Genomic DNA, 21,573 nt, shown 5'->3' on the forward strand with positions numbered 1-21,573 from the left:
GTTTCTGGAGCACAATTTAAAAAATCATTCAATATCTTTCAACAAAACCTGGCGGATACATCAAACAGATCCTGAAGAGATGACTTTTGCTATTTGCCGATTTTTTTCATTTTAATTTTTCTCGATTTGCGTGGACACAATTTGGACTCAAAGGGAGGTAGTGGATTTCATTTCCGGAGCACAACTTGAAAACCATGAAAGACTTTTCATCCAAAGCTACAATATGTATTAAGCAAGGGCTGAAGTGGTGCCTTTTTCTATTTAGGAATTTTTCAAAATTTGGTTTTTTCCTATTTCCATGGGAATAACTTAGACTTAGCTGAAACGGAAGTATGTGTTGTTCCCAGAGGAAAACTAAACAACAATTGTACATTTATCATCCAAACTTAGTACATGCTTAAATCAGGGGTTGAAGTGGCTTTTGCAAAACATTTTAAAACAATTATGTTTTTCCTGTTTCAATGGCAACAGGTGAACTTTGACTTTGTTCATAGTGGTGTGTGTCTGGAACATATCTCTTAAACTAATAGGTATTCTGTCATGACACTTTGCACACACAAAGACCAGGTTGCCAAAAGGGACCTTTTGCTACTTAGGGGTGATTAGGATTTATATTTGTTGCGTTTCAAATGTTCATAGTGGTGTGTTTGCCAGAACCATGTCTCAAAAACTTATAGGTACTGTTTCTTGATTTGTTTGTTTTGTTTGTTGTTTTACACCGCACTCAGCTGTATGACGGCAGGCTGTATATAATCGAGTCTGGTCCAGACAATCCATTGATTGACATTATGAACATTGATCCATGCAATTGGGATTGATGACATGCATCAACCAAGTCAGAGGGTCTGACCAACCGATCCCGTTAGTCGCCTCTTACGATAAGCATTGTCGCCTTTACAGCAAGCATGGGCTGCTGAGGACCTTTTCTACTCAGGATCTTTACGGGTCTTATTGAAACTGCAAACACAAAGACCAGGTTGTAAACTGGTGCTTTTTACTATTTAGGGATTATTAGAATTTATATTTTTTCTGTATGCGTTGAGTATCAAAAGGGGTCTGATGACCCATGGACACTTGTTCACAATATCAGTCACTGGGTTGCCTGGTCTAGACATGATTATATATACAGACCGCCATAATAAAATATATATGCATCCCATTGTCAAACAACGCATAATATCAATCAATGTTTAACACTTGAAATGACGCTGGAAGTTCGATCTGGAAAACACAACTATGTTATTCCAGTAACAGATTGTCTGTTGTTGTATCTAAAAACGTGTTCAAGCACAGGAGTCCGTATCTAAAAATAGACGCCCTCATGCATATTCATGACCATCTCCACAGGCGAGCCCGATGGTCGAGTGAATATGCATGAGGGTGGTTCAAGAAGGGAGCTAACTCCGTTTGCCTAATCGAAAGTTCGAGGTGGGCCCACATTCGAAACTAAACGCACTTGTTGTTGAGAATATGTACAACGTAAACAAACCCGCATTACGAACTGCTATTTTGTCTATTTAAAATCAGTATTATGACTTATAATTATATTAGAATGTACAAATGCGATGACAATACAGTAGAACTCACTTCTACGAACGTTGCCAAACTAGGTCGTGGGGTCATTAATATTCATGAGTTATACCTTTTGTGGAACAAGTTGGGATTCTCGGAAAAGTTTGAGGCTTGTATCGTGACTATCAAGATATGTCCCATCAATATTACAAAATGAGAATTATATATAATGTCACATACCCATGCAAAGCAATGACAAATGTTAGCCCACTAGCCTAAATGACTTAGTCAACCCAAAGAAGCCCAGCGACTTACAAATGTGGGCCCACCTGTTTCGATCACTGTAAGACGGGAACAATGTGGGCCCACATTTTAGAAAATGGTTATAAGTAAGGCAGGCTAATGAAGCTTAGCGATTTATAAATGTGGCCCCTCCTGTTGCAATCACTATGACGGAAGAACGTCTACCTACCAGGCGATATACAAATGTGGGCCCACTTACATTGTTTCGATCACCATATATGACGGGGAGATTGTGGGCCCACACTTTAGAAAATGGTTATCAGCACTAAACCAATCTAAGAAGATGTACGGATGGAAACATACATATATAATGCATTCCAACATTTAATTAAGAATACGTTTTACCTTAGGGATAAGCTGGGGATTTAATAGCTGGACCAACAACTAAGCTCGTCAGATACCACAACTATTCACTCGTTTCATAAAATTGGTTTTACACGGGAGCGAGTTTAGTATTTTATTTATTACTGGCCATTTATAACGTTTTTAGAATTATACTCGTGAATAGTTGTGGTATCTGACTCGCTTTCGCTCGTCAGATACCACAACTATTCACTCGTTTCATAAAATTGGTATTACACGGGAGCTCGTTTAGTATTCTATATTAATAACTATACCTGTTAAGTGTGAGCTGTTTTCACATTTATTACGGAATTGCAGATATCTTCAGTTGCTTTAAATATACCTTGAATTGGATTTTTGATATCAGTAACGCTCAGAATTAATGATATCTTGAATTGAATTAAAGATATCTCAATTTGAATTAAAGATATCTAAAACGAGTTAATGATATCTGAAATGCATTTGTGGATATGTATAACATTGGTTTGCATTGTGCCCACATTATCACTCACTGTTTTGCATTGTGAGGCATTATCATTCATTGATTTGCATTGTGCTCACACTATCACTCACCTGTTTGCATTGTGTTCACACTATCACTCACCTGTTTGTATTGTATTCACACTATCACTCAACACTTTGCATTGTGCTCACACTATCACTCACTTATTTGTATTGTGCTCACACTATCACGCTTTGGTTTGCATTGTGCTCACACTATCACTCACTTAATTGCATTGTGCTACTCTATCAGTCACCAGTTTGGATTGTGCTACACTGATCACGCTTTGGTTTGCATTGTGCCCACACTATCACTCACTTATTTGCATTGTGATCACACTATCACTCACTTATTTGCATTGTGCTCTCCTTATCACTCACTTATTTGCATTGTGCTACACTATCACACACTAGTTTGCATTGTATTCACAGTATCACTCTTTGGTTTGCATAGTGCTCACACTATCACTCTTTGGTTTGCATAGTGCTCACACTATCACTCTTTGGTTTGCATTGTGCTCACACTATCACTCTTTGGTTTGCATTGTGCTCACACTATCACTCTTTGGTTTGCATTGTGCTCACACTATCACTCTTTGGTTTGCATTGTGATCACACTATCACTCTTTGGTTTGCATTGTGCTCACACTATCACTCTTTGGTTTGCATTGTGATCACACTATCACTCTTTGGTTTGCATTGTGCTCACATGATCACTCTTTTGTTTGCATTGTGATCACACTATCGCTCTTTGGTTTGCATTGTATTCACAGTATCACTCTTTGGTTTGCATTGTGCTCACACTATCACTCTTTTGTTTGCATTGTGATCACACTATCGCTCTTTGGTTTGCATTGTGCTCACACTATCACTCTTTGGTTTGCATTGTGCTCACATTATCACTCTTTTGTTTGCATTGTGCTCACACTATCACTCTTTGGTTTGCATTGTGCTCACACTATCACTCTTTGGTTTGCATTGTGCTCACACTATCACTCTTTGGTTTGCATTGTGCTCACACTATCACTCTTTGGTTTGCATTGTGCTACACTATCACACACTAGTTTGCATTGTATTCACACTATCACTCTTTGGTTTGCATTGTGCTCACACTATCACTCTTTTGTTTGCATTGTGATCACACTATCGCTCTTTGGTTTGCATTGTGCTCACACTATCATTCTTTGGTTTGCATTGTGCTCACACTATCACTCTTTTGTTTGTATTGTGCTCACACTATCACTCTTTGGTTTGCATTGTGCTCACACTATCACTCTTTGGTTTGCATTGTGCTACACTATCACACACTAGTTTGCATTGTATTCACAGTATCACTCTTTGGTTTGCATTGTGCTCACACTATCACTCTTTGGTTTGCATTGTGATCACACTATCGCTCTTTGGTTTGCATTGTGCTCACACTATCACTCTTTGGTTTGCATTGTGCTCACACTATCACTCTTTGGTTTGCATTGTGCTCACACTTTCACTCTTTGGTTTGCATTGTGATCACACTATCGCTCACTTGTTTGTCTGGTGCTCACATTCGCATTCATATCCTGTACAGCCTAGCTTGGCCCTTTAATAGACACTGTTCACAAGATTTTGCCATTTCTCATTGTTACTGAATACACGTGGTCAAAAGTCGAAACGCAACATCTCGCGCTGCCTGTTATTGGAAGGAGGCGAGTCAATACTCCCTCCGCTCGAATCACAAATATGTCTACAAAGGATCGTGCGACGCGTGTTTGAATACCTCTGCTTGTATCTCATTACAACTAACGGTTATTAAGCCCATATTAGCAGCTGTCGAGCCAGTCGTAGCTCACAGTCGATGTAGCTAAATAAGGATTTAAAATTATGGGGTGACAGCTTGTTCTCGGAAACAGGAAATCCTAATAATATTGTATGTGTGAGGTGACGATGGATCTTCGTCTTATTTGTAGAGTTTTAGTCCGTTGTCCGTTTGAGAAAAATGCAGCTTTCTCCGTACACCGTTGCTCTTGTTGCTTAAAATTTATGCAGATGTTTTGTTTATGCAAAATGTATCAATAAGTATTAATTATTAGCAAATAACTACTGCACTGAAGCAAAAGAAAATGATTAAGAAAATTTATTTTCTCGTCTTAACATTACATTAAAATCATCAACAATTTTGTAAAATATTTAGCTAGGCAAATGAACTTATCAATTTTCGTTAAATGCTGTTGCTAGATACCGGTCCATTCAATAGTTCAAGTTAATACCACGCGGACCCGGATGTGTCAACGCCTTATTAACTAAAGAGGTGAGGTGAGGTGAGGTGAGGTGAAATTGGGTTTAACTTCGCGTCCAAGATTATTGCACTTATATAGCGACGTGCATGCACGCGAGTGTGTGTGTGGATGCTTGTACTAGTCCGGACTGATACCGATTTATAGTGCTAGCTCACTGAGATTTTACATGAATTCCCCACTCAGGCACATAATACTGACTCCGAGCCGACCAGTCCTTGTTTTAGCCCCTTTATGCCGAGCGCCAGACAGGGTAACAATAAGTACTATCTCTTAACGTCTTTTGGTATGACACGGCTTGGGATCGAACCCCGGACCTTTCTCTCGCGGTCTGTATACCATCATTGACCAATGATACTTTAGGTGCAAGATTTCTGTTAACGTGTAAATATAATTAGAGTATTCCCCTAGAAACTGTTATCCCAAATATAACATTTGTTACATTTGACCACATTCTAAATGGCATTGTGTGTTCATATTCCCCTATAGTTTTTGCCATAATTCCACATTAGCAAGCAAACACTTCCCCCTTCCTGCCATCTTCCCAATGGCTTCAGTAGCACCTCAATCGAAGGTAGCATTTGAGAATTCAGAAATAGCATATATTACAAATTCAATTGTAACCTTTGAATGTTTAAGCACTTCTCTCTCGTCATTCGTTCTATTTCTTGGGAAAGATGTATTATTGGAGTGAGTGAGTGAGTTGGGCTTATCGCCGCTTTTAACAGTATTCCAGTTATATCGCGGCGTGTCAGCTTAATGTTGGAGGAAAGCCCGAAGTGATGCAGGTCTCAGACGGGGTGGTGGGGGGTGCACAATTAAGATCTATTTATTGTCTTTGGGGGTAATTTATACAGAAATAAAGATTTTTTTCGAAATAAAAAAAAGGGGGTTGGGGTTGGGGGGGGGGGGGGGGGGGTGCGCACCCCACCCTACCCTGTATCCGCCCATGCATGACAATCCCACCCACATTTGTCATGTTGCTTCATGTTGCCTCACGTTGACTTCGCATGACGTTCGTTAGGGGGCCTCCAGACACGTCCAGGCCTATCCAGAAAATCCAGACTGAATCCGGACTCATCTTATAACATTTGGGGCCGATCATTTGATATTCGGTGAGTATGGGATTTTTGATGCTTGAAAAAAATAATTAAGCCTCAGACTGTTGGAAAAAGACATTGTTTGCCACAAAAATACATTGTTTCAAGGTTCTTTTAAAAAAATAAAAAAATAAATACAATTTAGGGTCATAGTTTTAAGTAAAAAGATATGGTTTTGTAGCTGAAATATGTCTACTCTCCATACAAAATCCCAGCTAATGGCGTTCATCACGTTGTAGACGACGCATTCCCAATCCAATCACAGGAGAGAGCTTATGTGTTACGGTGGATAAAGAAAATCATCATTACAATATTTTAAAACAGGTGTCTCATGTATCTTTACTTATCAGAGGGCACGACTGGCCCAACTGTCCAAGCTCCGCAATACGATGTGCAGAGCTGCGTCTCAAAGGCGTTCCAGATTCCTATGCGACCGCGGGTTCGAATCCTACAAAAGCCCTGGTTATGATTCCAGATTTGTCAGCGCGTTACCCGTGGTTTCAACAACTTGTTTGATGTCTAACATCTGCGTCGCTTCTGGCTTTTCTCCCACGTCATACAAGGGCGGTGGGGTAGGCTTGAGGTTACGCCGAAGACCCCGGTTCGATTCCCCACATGGGTACAATGTGCGAAACCCAATTTTGTATCCCGTCATATTACGAGAATATTGCTAAAAGCAGCATAAAACAGTACTCACTCACCCAGTCACTCATGCTGACACACGATATGACGGAAATACTGTTCACCATAAAAATTGTACTAAGCAACAGAATAATAGTCACGTTAAGTTAATTACTGTCTTTATTGCACAAAAAGATTATATTTTAACATACCAGGTAACCTTTCTCCTTTTCGGTGGATAAAATATGTAGGAGTACCGAATAGAACGCGACAAAAGACAATTTCCATGATCATTAGGATTCTTCACTAAAAGCACCATATGAAAAGCGTGGTTTTAATCATTGTCAAATAGTGCTGTCACAAGGTGTTCGCGAAAACATGAGCGAATGCTGCCTACTGGTGGCACAAACACATGCAAAGGCAAGTCAATTGTACACAGGAAGAATCACGGGGACGCATGGTACTAGTGAAAATAGGGAAATAATTTCTGTCACGGATGAGTCAAATTTTGAAATGTCCTCCACATGTCTACTTTTTGAAAAAGCTTTGCTGAGGTAGTGAATGTTCGAATCCAAGTCATCGGATCCAGTTCCGTTTTTGTAGTTTCATTGAAGTCCTACTTCGAGATATCCTTCGGTTCAAAGCAAATTCCCTCAGTCCACCATCGGTAAATGTTTGTATATCGTTTCCTTACCAAGGGCTTGTTTATCTTAGCACACATTTCACATATGTACGGGATACCCTTCAAGAAGTTCCCACCTTGGTCGTACTTAGCCATATTCCTGAGGATCTTAGTATAGCCAGGTAGGTCGTGCTGCAGAGCCTTGAGATGTTCTGCCAGAGCTCTGGGACTGGGGAAATCTGCTGTGTTGATGTACAAGTCTGGGGGGAACAGGGTACGGTAGTCTGCACCCCCTCGAACCACTGGAACTATTTGTTTATTAAATGTGTTGAAAAACTTTTCGGTTACGTAATCCTTGCACAATGAGTTTTCGAACGATAAATAGAAAAAATATTTACCCCACAAATCCTTACATTGCGGTTCCTCACACGTCAATTTGCCACATTGACCGTATATATCCACATCTATGTACTTTCTCAGTTCCTCAACATATTCCTCCCGTTTACTCTGAGTGTCACAGTGACTGACGAACCACAGCACAGACCTGGTCTTCCTGAAGACGATGTCGGTGTAGTTAGCGGTGTCGACAAAGCCGTCCTTCAGGATGAGTCTGGAGTACGTTGAAATAGCATCGGAGTCGAGTCGGAAGGATACAGTCCAGTTGAACCTTCCTATCCAGTCCGCCCGTTGGATGGGTCTGGGATTCACGAACTGGTACATAATCTCGGCTGTGTAGAAAGCCCAGATCTGGTCTGGGTTGTTATTTGGAACGTCAGTGTCCTTCAGTAAGTCGATATGAACCAAGACAACGTCGGCCGTAGGTACATCGCTTCTGTTGAGGGACATAACACAGTCGCTGACTGCACACTGAGAGAAGTCGGTGTACACCTCCCCAACCATCCACGTGGGAGTATTCAGCCAGGCAAATCTCTTCAAGGGGCGCTTTTTAACAGATTCTACCTTTGTGGGGGCCTTGATCGGTTTGTAGACTACTTTCTTGACCTTCTCAACGACCAGTGCATAATTCGGTATCCCCCATTCAGATTCATGATGCACTTTGAATAACTCTGATTCATCCTTCACACCTCCTGGTAACACCACCCTTGGCTTTAATGTCGTAGCAGCTTTAGTTTTAGGGCGGGTTATTTCCGTTTTGTTGACGAGGGTGACATGGTTTGATTGATTCAACAGTCGCACAACCACCAATCCGACACAGACAAGCAGGACAAATCGTACCGCCGCCCCACGTCTCACAAGAGGGTGTACAAGCAGTGTCTGAAATGTAGAACATTAATTCATTTCAATGGACAGTGAGTGGGCAGGATTTATATTGCATGAAAATGATATCAGAACAATATTACACCAATAGCAAAGCAGTGAACGACATTACAGAGAAAGTCCAAAATCTCACGATTAGTTTCGGTTATAAGTTTTGTTCGAAGCAGTTAACATTCACGGATGGAAGGCTTTTGCAGATTGCTCACATAATTGTGGCATTCACCAACTATTTGATACTTTACAGAACTTTGTTTTATTACAGTAAGGTCATTTGTACAGTACCAGAGGCAACACGCATAGTTTTATACATACACCTGGAAACAAAATAAGCACCACTTCCTTCTCAAAAAGAGTTAAAGAACACAGGATTTTCTCATATTAGAATAGTTAAACTGGCATGGCATGGCATGACATATCTACAGTAGTAATATGAAGGAATCCGGTTGTCGGGCGTTACATAATAACTGCAGTAATATGAAAGAATCCGGTGTTCTTATCAGTGACATTTTTCTCTATAAAATATTTATTTTAAAAAATCGTATCCTGTATTAAGTTTCTCACGAAAATACTTTAGATTATTTTTCACAAGGTTAAATGCTCATTTTAAAATACAGAACCCAATATCGAATATCCATTGACACGTTTTGTAACTGTTCCATAGTCGTAGTTGTTTGAGTAACATTCAGTTGCTTCCCCTGGTTGTAAGGCAGTCCTTGGTTCCATACGTGCTGCTTTACCAATTACTCCTCAGGTACTGTGGTCTCTTAGACATTGAGAAACCTGTGATCAATGGCATATGTAAATGTTTCCAAAACTTCAGGAGATATAACACGGGTGGTGCTGGGTATTTTCCATGTGCATGCATAGAGAGTAGAATAACAAGCATTGCTTAACCATATACCATTACTTTATGCAGATCAGAATAACAAGCATGGCTTAATCGTATACTAATACCTTATGCAGATCAGAATAACAAGCATGGCTTAATCGTATACCATTACCGTATGCAGATTAGAATAACAAGCATTGCTTAATCATATACCATTACCTTATGCAGATCAGAATAACAAGCATTGCTTAATCATATACCATTACCTTATGCAGATCAGAATAGCAAGCATTGCTTACTCGTATACCATTACCTTATGCAAATCAGTATAACAAGCATGGCTTAATCGTATACCCATACCTTATGCAGATGAAAATAGCGAGGCTTAATCGTATACCAATACCTTATGCAGATCAGAAAAACATCCATACCTTCATCGTATACCAATACCTTATGCAGATCAGAATAACAAGCATATATTAATCGTATACCATTACCTTATGCAGATCAGAATAACAAGCATTGCTTAATCGTATACCAATACCTTATGCAGATCAGAATAACAAGCATTGCTTAATCGTATACCAATACCTTATGCAGATCAGAATAACAAGCATAACTTAATCGTACACCAATACCTTATGCAGATCAGAATAACAAGCATGGCTTAATAGTATACCATTACCTTATGCAGATCAGAATAACAAGCATTGCTTAATCGTATACCAATACCTTATGCAAATCAGTATAACAAGCATTGCTTAATCGTATACCAATACCTTGTGCAGATCAGAATAACATGCATTGCTTAATCGTATACCAATACCTTATGCAAATCAGAATAACATGCATGGCTTAATCGTATACCCATACCTTATGTAAATCAGTATAACAAGCATAGCTTAATCGTATACCAATACCTTATGCACATCAGAATAACATGCATTGCTTCATCGTATACCAATACCTTATGCAGATCAGAATAACAAGCATTGCTTAATCGTATACCATTACCTTATGCAGATCAGAATAACATGCATTGCTTAATCGTATACCCATACCTTATGTAAATCAGTATAACAAGCATAGCTTAATCGTATACAAATACCTTATGCAGATCAGAACAGCAAGTATTGCTTAATCGTATACCAATACCTTATGCAGATCGGAATAACAAGCATGGCTTAATCGTATACCAATATCTTATGCAGATCAGAATAACAAGCATGGCTTAATCGTATACCAATACCTGATGCAGATCAGAATAACAAGCATGGCTTAATCGTGTACCAATATCTTATGCAGATCAGAATAATGTGCATTGCTTAATCATATACCAATACCTTATGCAGATCAGAATAACAAGCATGAGCTATCGTATCCTGTTACCTTACCCATTACCTTGTATTTCACCGTGCATTGCAGACAAACAGCTTTGATATTGCTTTGAACCGTTTCAAAACCAGGAATCACTAAATCAGAAACTTTCCTGAATTTGAAATTTGCAAACAAGGCAATTAATGCTTTAAAATTGAGTATCATCAGAGACAAAAATCAGTTTCCCTAAATGTCCTACAATAATTCAAATTTCAGGAACCACCACCAAATAACATAGCGGCATGAATGACGTCATTAATACATGGGTCAAGTGTCCCAGTAAAGCGCAGAGTAGCATGCATGGTGCCATGTGTACGTAATGTCTGTCCTCGTGCAATGTGCGTTGTTGTGGCCAACAACAAGATTGTGAGGTGAGGTGACATGGGGTCGCGTTCAAAGTTACTGCACTTGTATATCGACGTGCAAGCACGTGTGCGTGCGTGCCTGCCTGGCTGCTTGTACTGGTCTGGACCAATGCCGAGTTTATAGTGCTAGCCCATTGCGATATCATGCCGCAGATGAACACGAATACCCCTGTCAGACACAGTATACTGACCAGTCCTAGTTTTAAGCCCCTTGATGCCGACCGCCAGGCAGGATAAAAACAAGTACCTCCGTTTAACATCTTTTGATATGACGCGGCCGGGGATCGAATCCACGATCTTCCGCCCTCCAGGCTCTGTCCACCAGACAACGGAGGCGGTCGATTTACGTGCAAGCCATTACGTCTGTATAATACAAGATTCAATGTTGGAGCAGACTATCTTGCAAGGCACTAAGTCTATACTATAATAGATTCCGTGTTTGAAGGAGACTAACATGCAAGGCATTCTGACTATAGAATACTAGATTTCGCGTTGGAGCAGAGAAACGTGCAAGCCATTACGTCTATATAATACAAGATTCAATGTTGGAGCAGACTATCTTGCAAGGCACTAAATCTATACTATAATAGATTACGTGTTTGAAGGAGACTACCATGCAAGACATTCTGACCACCATGCTAGATTCTGTCATTGAGCAGAGTAACATGCAAGGAATATACATCATCGCAATGTACTGCTAGATTCTGTCATTGAGCAGAGTAACATGCAAGGCATATACATCATGTCAATGTACTGCTAGATTCTGTCATTGAGCAGAGTAACATGCAAGGCATTAAGTCTACATGGCACTAGATTCCGTGTTACAGCAGAACAACAAGCAAGGCATTAAGTCTACATAGTACTAGATTCCGTGTTACAGCATAGCAACAAGCAAGGCATTAAGTCTACATAGTACTAGATTCCGTGTTACAGCAGAACAACAAGCAAGGCATTAAGTGTACATAGTACTAGATCCCGTGTTACAGCAGAACAACAAGCAAGGCATTAAGTCTACATAGTACTAGATTCAGTGTTACAGCATAGCAACAAGCAAGGCATTAAGTGTACATAGTACTAGATTCCGTGTTACAGCAGAACAACAAGCAAGGCATTAAATCTACATGGTACTAGATTCCGTGTTACAGCATAGCAACAAGCAAGGCATTAAGTCTACATAACACTAGATTCCGTGTTACAGCATAGCAACAAGCAAGACATTAAGCCTACATAGTACTAGATTCCGTGTTACAGCAGAACAACAAGCAAGGCATTAAGTCTACATAGTACTAGATCCCGTGTTACAGCAGAACAACAAGCAAGGCATTAAGTCTACATAGTACTAGATTCAGTGTTACAGCATAGCAACAAGCAAGGCATTAAGTCTACATAGTACTAGATCCCGTGTTACAGCATAGCAACAAGCAAGGCATTAAGTCTACATGGTACTAGATCCCGTGTTACAGCAGAACAACAAGCAAGGCATTAAGTCTACATAACACTAGATCCCGTGTTACAGCATAGCAACAAGCAAGGCATTAAGTCTACACAATACTAGATCCCGTGTTTGAGCAGAAGAACATGCAAGGAATTACGTCTATAGAAAATTAGATTCTGTGTTGTAGCAAAGAGGTGAGGTGAGGTGAAATTGGGTTTTACGTCGCGTCCATGATTATTGCACTTATATAGCGACGTGCATGCACGTGAATGTGTGGCTGCTTGTACTAGTCCGGACTGATGCCGATTTATAGTGCTAGCCAATTGAGATACAGCCGCAGTTTAACATGAATACCCTACTCAGACACAGTATACTGACTCCGTGCCGACCAGTCCTTGTCTTAGCCCCTTAATACCGAGCACCAGACAGGGTCACAACAAGTACCATTTTTTAACGTCTTTTAGTACTCCGGGCGGACGCTCTACCTCTAGACCACGGAGGCGGTCTTGTAGCAAAGAAACATGCGCGGCATATACACCATGTCTACACAATACTAGATTCCACGTTAGAGCCGAGGACCATGCAAGGCATAAGCTGTAGGTCTAAATAATGCAAGATTCTGTGTTGGAGCTGAAGACGATGCAAGCCATTATGTCTATATGACACTAGTTTCTGTGTTGGAGCTGAAGACGATGCAAGCCGTTATGTCTATATGACACTAGATTCTGTGTTGGAGCTGAAGGCGATGCAAGCCATTATGTCTATATGACACTAGTTTCTGTGTTGGAGCTGAAGACGATGCAAGCCATTATGTCTATATGACACTAGTTTCTGTGTTGGAGCTGAAGACGATGCAAGCCATTATGTCTATATGACACTAGTTTCTGTGTTGGAGCTGAAGACGATGCAAGCCATTATGTCTATATGACACTAGTTTCTGTGTTGGAGCTGAAGACGATGCAAGCCATTATGTCGATATGACACTAGATTCCGTGTTAGAGCCGACGACCATACAAGGGATATACTTTATGTCTATCAAATGCCAGATTTTGTGGTCGCAGCGGAGGAACATGCAAATCATTATGTCTATAACATACTAGATTCTGTGTTGGACGAGAGGTACATGCAAGGTATTATGTCTATAACATACTAGATTCCGTGTTGCAGCAGACTAATATGCAAGCTATTATGTCTATATAATGCTAGAATCCGCGTTGCAGCAGCGGAACATGCAAGGCATAATGGCATTAAAACCAAAACATGTGTGTTGAGTAGGACAGGATATTCATGCGAATCAGAGTAATCAGGATAATCTGAAAAATTAGCATAAGATTAACACGAATAATCTCAGTAATCAAAGCAATCAGAACAATCACAGTAATCTGACATATACTTTGTTTGTTTGTTTGTTTGTTATTTAATGCCACACTCAGCAATATTCCAGCCATATGACGGCGGTCTCTAAATAATCGAATCTGGACCAGACAATCCCGAGATTGACATCATGAGCATTGATCTACGCAGTTGGGATATGATGACATACATCAACCAAATCACCGAGCCAGACAACCCGATCCCGTTAGTCGCCTCTTCGGCCAAGCGTAGTTGCTTCTAACATATACTCTTCATATCGTGCTATTTTAAAGTACATTTAAATAGGACTTCTGTTTATAATGAACAAAATATATTAGTTAAGGACTATGAATACCTTTGTTGATATTTCGTTGTAGCAAAGACTGAGTTTCGTTAAATGTGTATGGCATATCAAAGTAATTCACGATCCCTCACCTTTTTTTTGAAATCCTTTGAAAGTAAAATATAAACTTTATTAATGGTGATATGATTGATGTTGACACGTGACACCTCAAAGCAGTTAATGGCTTAAACATTCCTATTGTGTATACAATAAACGGCTGGCAATCTAAAATGAAATGAAGACGCCAGTTTTCCCAATAATTATAAATTTTACGTGACAAAACTGCCACTGGTTGTACAATAAAGCCCTCAATCCTGACCAAGCAGAATGCGGAGAGACGAATCTGAAGCAAGCCAATGGGCTGCGCGCAGGACTGAAACTCGGACATCTGAAATTGAAAACAAATCTGGCAGATTATTGAGGGATGGTAGGTTCGCCTGAAAAAAATCAAAACGCTGAGAATTGAATACCAAACTGTTGAAGTGATAAGGAAGTTATAATCTGGTTCAAAGCATTACATTTATACATTCAAATTTCAACACACGTTGACAACCACCAACATCGGTCAAATAGAAACATGCAAGGGTAATGTGTTAAATTATTCTCATATCAGAAATAAGCTTTTCAGTTCGATGATCACTGAAGATCATCCGTTTAAAACTAAAGCTCCAGGTACATGTATATCGAAGACTTTATATTGTTCAATAGTTTTCAAATAGCCAATTCCCGTCCCCTGATTTATTCACCTGAACTACAAATAAAGCAGACCAGTGAGGCCGCTTCATCTGTTTCATATTTAGGTCTATGCATAAAGATTCAGAATGACAAAACACTCTCCACAAGACAGTATGACAAGAGGGATGACTTCAACTTTCCAATAGTCAACTTTCCCTTATGTCGAGCAATATTCCAGCAGCTCGAGCTTGTGGTGTCTGCATTTCAAACTATTGAGGCACAATCGAGCATGCTCTTTCAACGAAGATTTACGAGCTTTATACAACTCTTGAACAAAAGTTGTTTGATCAGGGTTACAACATGCAAGGCTTCAAAGGGTTTTATGATAGACATGTGGAGGACAATGACGTAAACGATATCCGATGCAATTCCCTGTTTTCATTTGTACCATATGTTCCCGTGCTTGGTCAGGTGAACATTTTTTTCAAGTGAACATACTTTGTCAATTATCACATTTGGATGATTGGAAGTTTTGAGTGTTTGTGGACAATTTGAGGGTGTCAGCAACATAGCAAAACACAGCGTGTTACATGACAGCCAGGTATTGATTGTACACAACAAAATCGTTGTTTTACATAGAGCTTTAAAGTAACTTATGTTCTTTAACTTTGACGCATCGGTGACAAAAATGATGTCAATTGGAATTTCCTATTTTGACTTGTACTATATGTTCTCGTGTTTAACAAGTTAACATATGACTTGCCTTTGTGACCGGCACAAACGTCGGGGCGAGGACAGCCCACCTTTCGTGAACACCTGGTATAATAACTGTGTGATTGTGATTCATTAACACATGCTCATGGTGTACGCCTAGAATGGACTCTGCTTTATGGAGAGATGTTTTCTGATCAGGAAAATGTTTTTGGTCGCTTTTTATTCAGTATCAGTTTATTAGTGTAGATTGGTTGACACCGCTGTTCTGCACTGATGTACTACAATGTATTTGTTTAGGTATTTAAAGATCAGTTTAAGAGGTTAGATAGCTGAGTGGTCAAAGACTCTGTTCCCCACATGGCAACAATGTGTGAAGCAGTTTGGCAGATATGACAGCTATACTGAGAATCATAATGGTGTTTTACTGTGTTTCAGAGAACAGTATGACTATCAATAGAAAGAGAGACAGTTGTTACATGTCTAAATAATATACCCCATAGCAGTAAGGTTTTTTTGTATGAATGCAAATATTATTGGTGTAGTATAACTGCGCATATTGTTACCTTGATATATTTGCACATACAGTCGGTGTGGTTTTACTGCACATATTGTCACCTTGGTATATTTGCACATTCAGTCGGTGTGGTATGACTGCACATATTGTCACCTTGGTATATTTGCACATACAGTCGTTGTGGTATGACTGCACATATTGTCACCTTGGTATATTTGCACATACAGTAGGTGTGGTATGACTGCACATATTGTCACCTTGGTATATTTGCACATACAGTAGGTGTGGTATAACTGCACATATTGTCACCTTGGTATATTTGCACATACAGTCGTTGTGGTATGACTGCACATATTGTCACCTTGGTATATTTGCACATACAGTCGTTGTGGTATGACTGCACATATTTTCAGCGTGGTATAACTGATAATATTTTCAGTCAAGTATGATCACTTGTATATCCTTATACACATAATATAGTGCGTACAGTCGGTTGGTGTAGATTGGTTGATACTGCTGTTCTGCAAAGATGTACTGCATTATATTGTTCTGGTATTAAGAGATCAGTTTTAGAGATTTGGCTGAGTGACAAAAGACTCAGTTCCCAACATGACAACAATGTGTGAAGTCAAAGTTCGGCCGGATATGACAGCTATATTGAGAATCATAATTGTGTTTCTTGCCCGTGAAGAGATCACCCGTTTAACAAACATACAGCTGTATTACACATTGTGTAATACCAAATCGCGTGCTCATGTACTCTCGGAACACGTTTCACGAACAAATATTGAAAGCTCTCCACATCCCTTGGCTTATTCAACGGCATTGCGGGTGGAGATGATAGATCACTGAGAGGAGCTTATGCACACTCGAAGACCCCAGCAAACGTGTTGCTATGCTGACGTCACATGGCAAGGTTTCGTCGATGGATCTTGCAACAAAATTCCACAAATAAAGTCATCGGGTACTGTGACGTGATTGTAAACTTTGAGGTGCAAGGCCCCGTTCCACAAGACGATCGTACTGTAGCGCAACGACAGTCGTTGGTCTAAGTTGAAGTATGTGAGTTGCGATAACCTTAGAGCTACGATAGATTTGTGGCACGGACGCCTGAATTCTGAAGGTAGACCGTTGTATGGTATTAAATTCATACGTTTCAACTTTTGACGTGTTTGAAGTATTATTATGTTGGACTCAATTGGATTATGTCGTGGGTCGTGTAGGTGTCAGCCTATACACACTCAACAGCATAATTTTAATAAAACGTTATAAATGGCAAGTAATAAATAAAATACTGAACTCGCTCCCGTGTAAAACCAATTTTATGAATCTTGTAAATAGTTGTGGTATCTGACGAGCGAAAGCGAGTCAGATACCAGAACTATTCACTCGTTTCATAAAACTGGTATTACACGGGAGCTCTTTTAGTATTCTATATTTACTATATGTCAGAGATCAGTATGACCATCAATAGAAAGCGATACAATTATCACATGTCTCAATAACATTCTCACTTAAACATAACATAAAATAAATAGTAAAGTCGATTGAATTGTTCTCCATTGTCTTTATTACCCAACATAATAACAAACTGCTATCACCGTAACTTCAATAATATATCAATGACCACGACTGATACAAATCTGTTTGATACCATACATTTATTTCCAACTGTTAAACCCATTCAGCTCGCCTATACCAATGGCATACTTTACATGCTTGATAATGTGTAGAATAGACATATCCTATATTTAAATGAACAGAAAGATCCAGATTGACATATCTGCTCATGTTGTCGATATGGTATAATCACATAATTTGTCGGTATGTAATAACTACACATGTTGTCGGAGTGGTGCGTGGTATATCTACACATGTTGTCAGCATGGTGCTGTGTGGTATATCTACACATATTGTCAGCATGGTGCTGTGTGGTATATCTACACATGTTGTTAGAGTGGTATAGCTATACATATTGTCAGCATGGTGCTGTGTGGTACATGTGCACATGTTGTTAGAGTGGTATAGCTATACATATTGTCAGTATGGTGTCGTGTGGTATATCTGCACATATTGTTAGAGTGGTATAGCTATACATATTGTCAGCATGGTGTCGTGTGGTATATCTGCACATATTGTCAGCATGGTGCTGTGTGGTACATCTGCACATATATCCAGCATGGTGTCGTGTGGTATATCTGCACATGTTGTTAGAGTGGTATAGCTATACATATTGTCAACATGGTGTCCTGTGGTATATCTGCACATATTGTTAGAGTGGTATAGCTATACATATTGTCAGCATGATGTCCTGTGGTATATCTGCACATAATGTTAGAGTGGTATAGCTATACATATTGTCAGCATGGTGTCGTGTGGTATATCTGCACATAATGTTAGAGTGGTATAGCTATACATATTGTCAGCATGGTGTCGTGTGGTATATCTGCACATAATGTTAGAGTGGTATAGCTATACATATTGTCAGCATGGTGTCGTGTGGTATATCTACACATGTTGTTAGAGTGGTATAGCTATACATATTGTCAGCATGGTGTCCTGTGGTATATCTGCACATGTTGTTAGAGTGGTATAGCTATACATATTGTCAGCATGGTGTCCTGTGGTATATCTGCACATGTTGTTAGAGTGGTATAGCTATACATATTGTCAGCATGGTGTCGTGTGGTATATCTACACATGTTGTTAGAGTGGTATAGCTATACATATTGTCAGCATGGTGTCGTGCAGAGTCGTGAGGTATATAATGCCAGTTGTTTATAACTGCACATATTAACTGTAGATATTGTCGGTGTGGTATAAGTGCACTAATTGTCAGTGTACACGTGATGTAGCTGCACATATTGTCGGTATGGTAGAACTGCACATATTGTCGGTATGGTATAACTGCACATATTGTCGGTAGGTATAACTGCACATATACTCGGTATGACAATATCTGCACCAATTGTCGGTGTACGTGTGGTGTAGCTACTCATATTGTCACATACTGTAGGTAGGTATAACTGCCGACATAACTGTGCGGTACAACTGAACATATTTTCCGTAATATAGATTACTATATTGCATGTCAGTAAGGTGTTGTATGTCCTTATATACACAGTCTTATAACACTCAGCTGGTGTTATATCCACTTGTACAACTTAATGATCAAAACTCAACCAGATTGTTTTCGTCTCTGTTAAGCTAGACAGCCAGGCATTGCATTTCATCACACACACAGCACAATCCAAATACATGTATATCATAACATTCAGCTGGTGGTATATCCGCATGTCGAGACCCAACAAGGGACGCTGCTCATCTGATAAGCTAGACAGCAAGGCGTTGCATTTCCTCACACACACACACACACCACAATCCAAATACATGTATGTCATAACATTCAGCTGGGCGTGTATATACACATGTCGAGATCCAACAAGGGACGCTGCTCATCTGATAAGCTAGACAGCAAGGCGTTCATCGTGAAACATTAACACATATTTATGTCATGATTACAGACAAGCAATTGGGGAAAGCATCATTCATCAGTTCATTTCCACTGTTACATGTATTGGCATAGCACACACTCTTAATATTATGTAACTGTGTATCCATATATATCCATATATCTGGAATCCATACACGTATTCTGAGACACACATCAGATCACAAATTTGTAGGTTCAAAGGCAAATACTGGTTTAGATATCTGGATATTCATCTACGTTATTGACGTGACACACAAGACTCTCCTCCAGGTTGACTAACAATCAATTCATGGTACTGTTGGTTCATGGAAGACTAATGCTGAGTCAGCATTTCCTTACTGTAATAAATGCGAGAGTGCCAGGACGTGGAAGACGAATTTCGACTCTAGTAGTCCTCGGGATCATAACAAATCCCCTCAGTCCACCATTTGTATATATTCTGGTATGTTTTTCTCACTAGAGGCTGATGTAACTTAGCACACATGTCACATATAAATGGGATACCTTTCACAAAGTTCCCGCCAGGCTTGTACTTAGCCATGTTCCTGAGGATCTTAGTATAGCCAGGTAGGTCTTGCTGCAGAGCCTTGAGATGTTCTGCCAGAGCTCTGGGACTGGGGAAATCTGCTGTGTTGATGTACAAGTCTGGGGGGAACAGAGTTCGGTAGTCTGCACCCCCTCGAACTACTGGAACGATTCTTTTGTAAAATGTGTTGTAAAACTTTTCGGTTACGTAATCCTTGCACATTGAGTTTTCAAAAGACAAATAGAACCAGTACTTATTCCACAAAACATCACACTGTTGTCCTTTACATGTCAGATTGCCACAATGACCGTATATATCCACATCTATGTACTTCCTCAGTTCCTCAACATATTCCTTCCGTTTACTCTGAGTGTCACAGTGACTGACGAACCACAGCACAGACCTGGTCTTCCTGAGGACGATGTCGGTGTAGTTAGCGGTGTCGACGAAGCCGTCTTTGAGGGTGAGTCTGGAGTACGTAGAGACGACGTCAGAATCCATCCGGAAGGATAATGTCCAGTTGAATCTTCCTATCCAGTCCGCCCGTTGGATGGCTCGGGGGTTATAAAACTGGTAAATTGTCTCGGCTGTGTAGAACACCCAGATCTGGTCTGGGTTATTATTTGGTGCGACATCGTCCTTCAGTAAGTCGATATGAACCAAGACAACGTCGGCCGTGGGTACATCGCTTCTATTGAGGGACATAACACAGTCGCTGACTGCACACATCGAGAAATCATTGTATTCTTTCACGTTCATCCAGGTTGGATTATTTAACCATGCAAGTCTCTTCAAGGGTCGCTTTTTAAAAGATTTTAACTTTGTGGATACCTTGATTGGTTTGTATACTACTTTCTTGACCTTCTCAACGACCAGTGCATAATTCGGTATTCCATATTCATATTCATAATCAACTTTGAACAACTCTGATTCATCTTTCACGCCACCTGGTAACATCACCCGTGGCTTCAATGTCGTGGTGGTTATAGGTTTAGGAGTTGTTATATCTAGTTTATCTACAAAAGAATCATTTGACTGATGGAATAGAAGCAAAACCAGAACACCCACTCCGACAAGAAGGGTCAAGCGTGTCACGGCGCCTCGTCCCAGTACACGACAGGGGTGTACAAGCTGTGTCTGAAATGTAAAGCAATCTCAGTCAATTCAGTGGACAGGACACTGTGTTAGTGAATGCGTCCTGGTGTAGTGTGTGAACAAATCGAGTGGATGATTGAGTGATTGATTGGATGATTAAGTGAGTGAGTAATCGAGTGGATGATTAATTGAGTAAGTAATCGAGTGGGTGATTGAGTGAGTGAGTAATCGAGTGGATGATTGATTTAGTGAGTAATCGAGTGGATGATTGATTTAGTGAGTAATCGAGTGGATGATTGAGT

General features: G+C 40.0%; 1 protein-coding gene across 2 annotated transcripts in view; it reads right to left on the minus strand.

Moving 5' to 3' along the window:
• Window positions 1-7,268: 7,268 nt before the first annotated feature.
• Window positions 7,269-21,573, minus strand: part of LOC139472276 (glycoprotein 3-alpha-L-fucosyltransferase A-like) — a 28,053-nt gene continuing 13,748 nt past the window's right edge. Inside the window, exon 2 of one of the 2 annotated variants that reach the window (XM_071254687.1) lies at window positions 7,269-8,549. In XM_071254687.1, the coding sequence (XP_071110788.1) occupies window positions 7,269-8,549 (1,281 nt within the window). Of the gene's footprint in view, window positions 8,550-17,727; window positions 21,314-21,573 lie in introns of those variants that run through there. The other variant, XM_071254688.1, reaches the window with a different exon arrangement.

Source organism: Haliotis cracherodii, unplaced genomic scaffold (assembly GCF_022045235.1).
Source record: "Haliotis cracherodii isolate W230 unplaced genomic scaffold, xgHalCrac1.p SCAF_24, whole genome shotgun sequence".
In the NCBI taxonomy this organism is placed as follows: Eukaryota; Metazoa; Mollusca; class Gastropoda; order Lepetellida; family Haliotidae; genus Haliotis; species Haliotis cracherodii.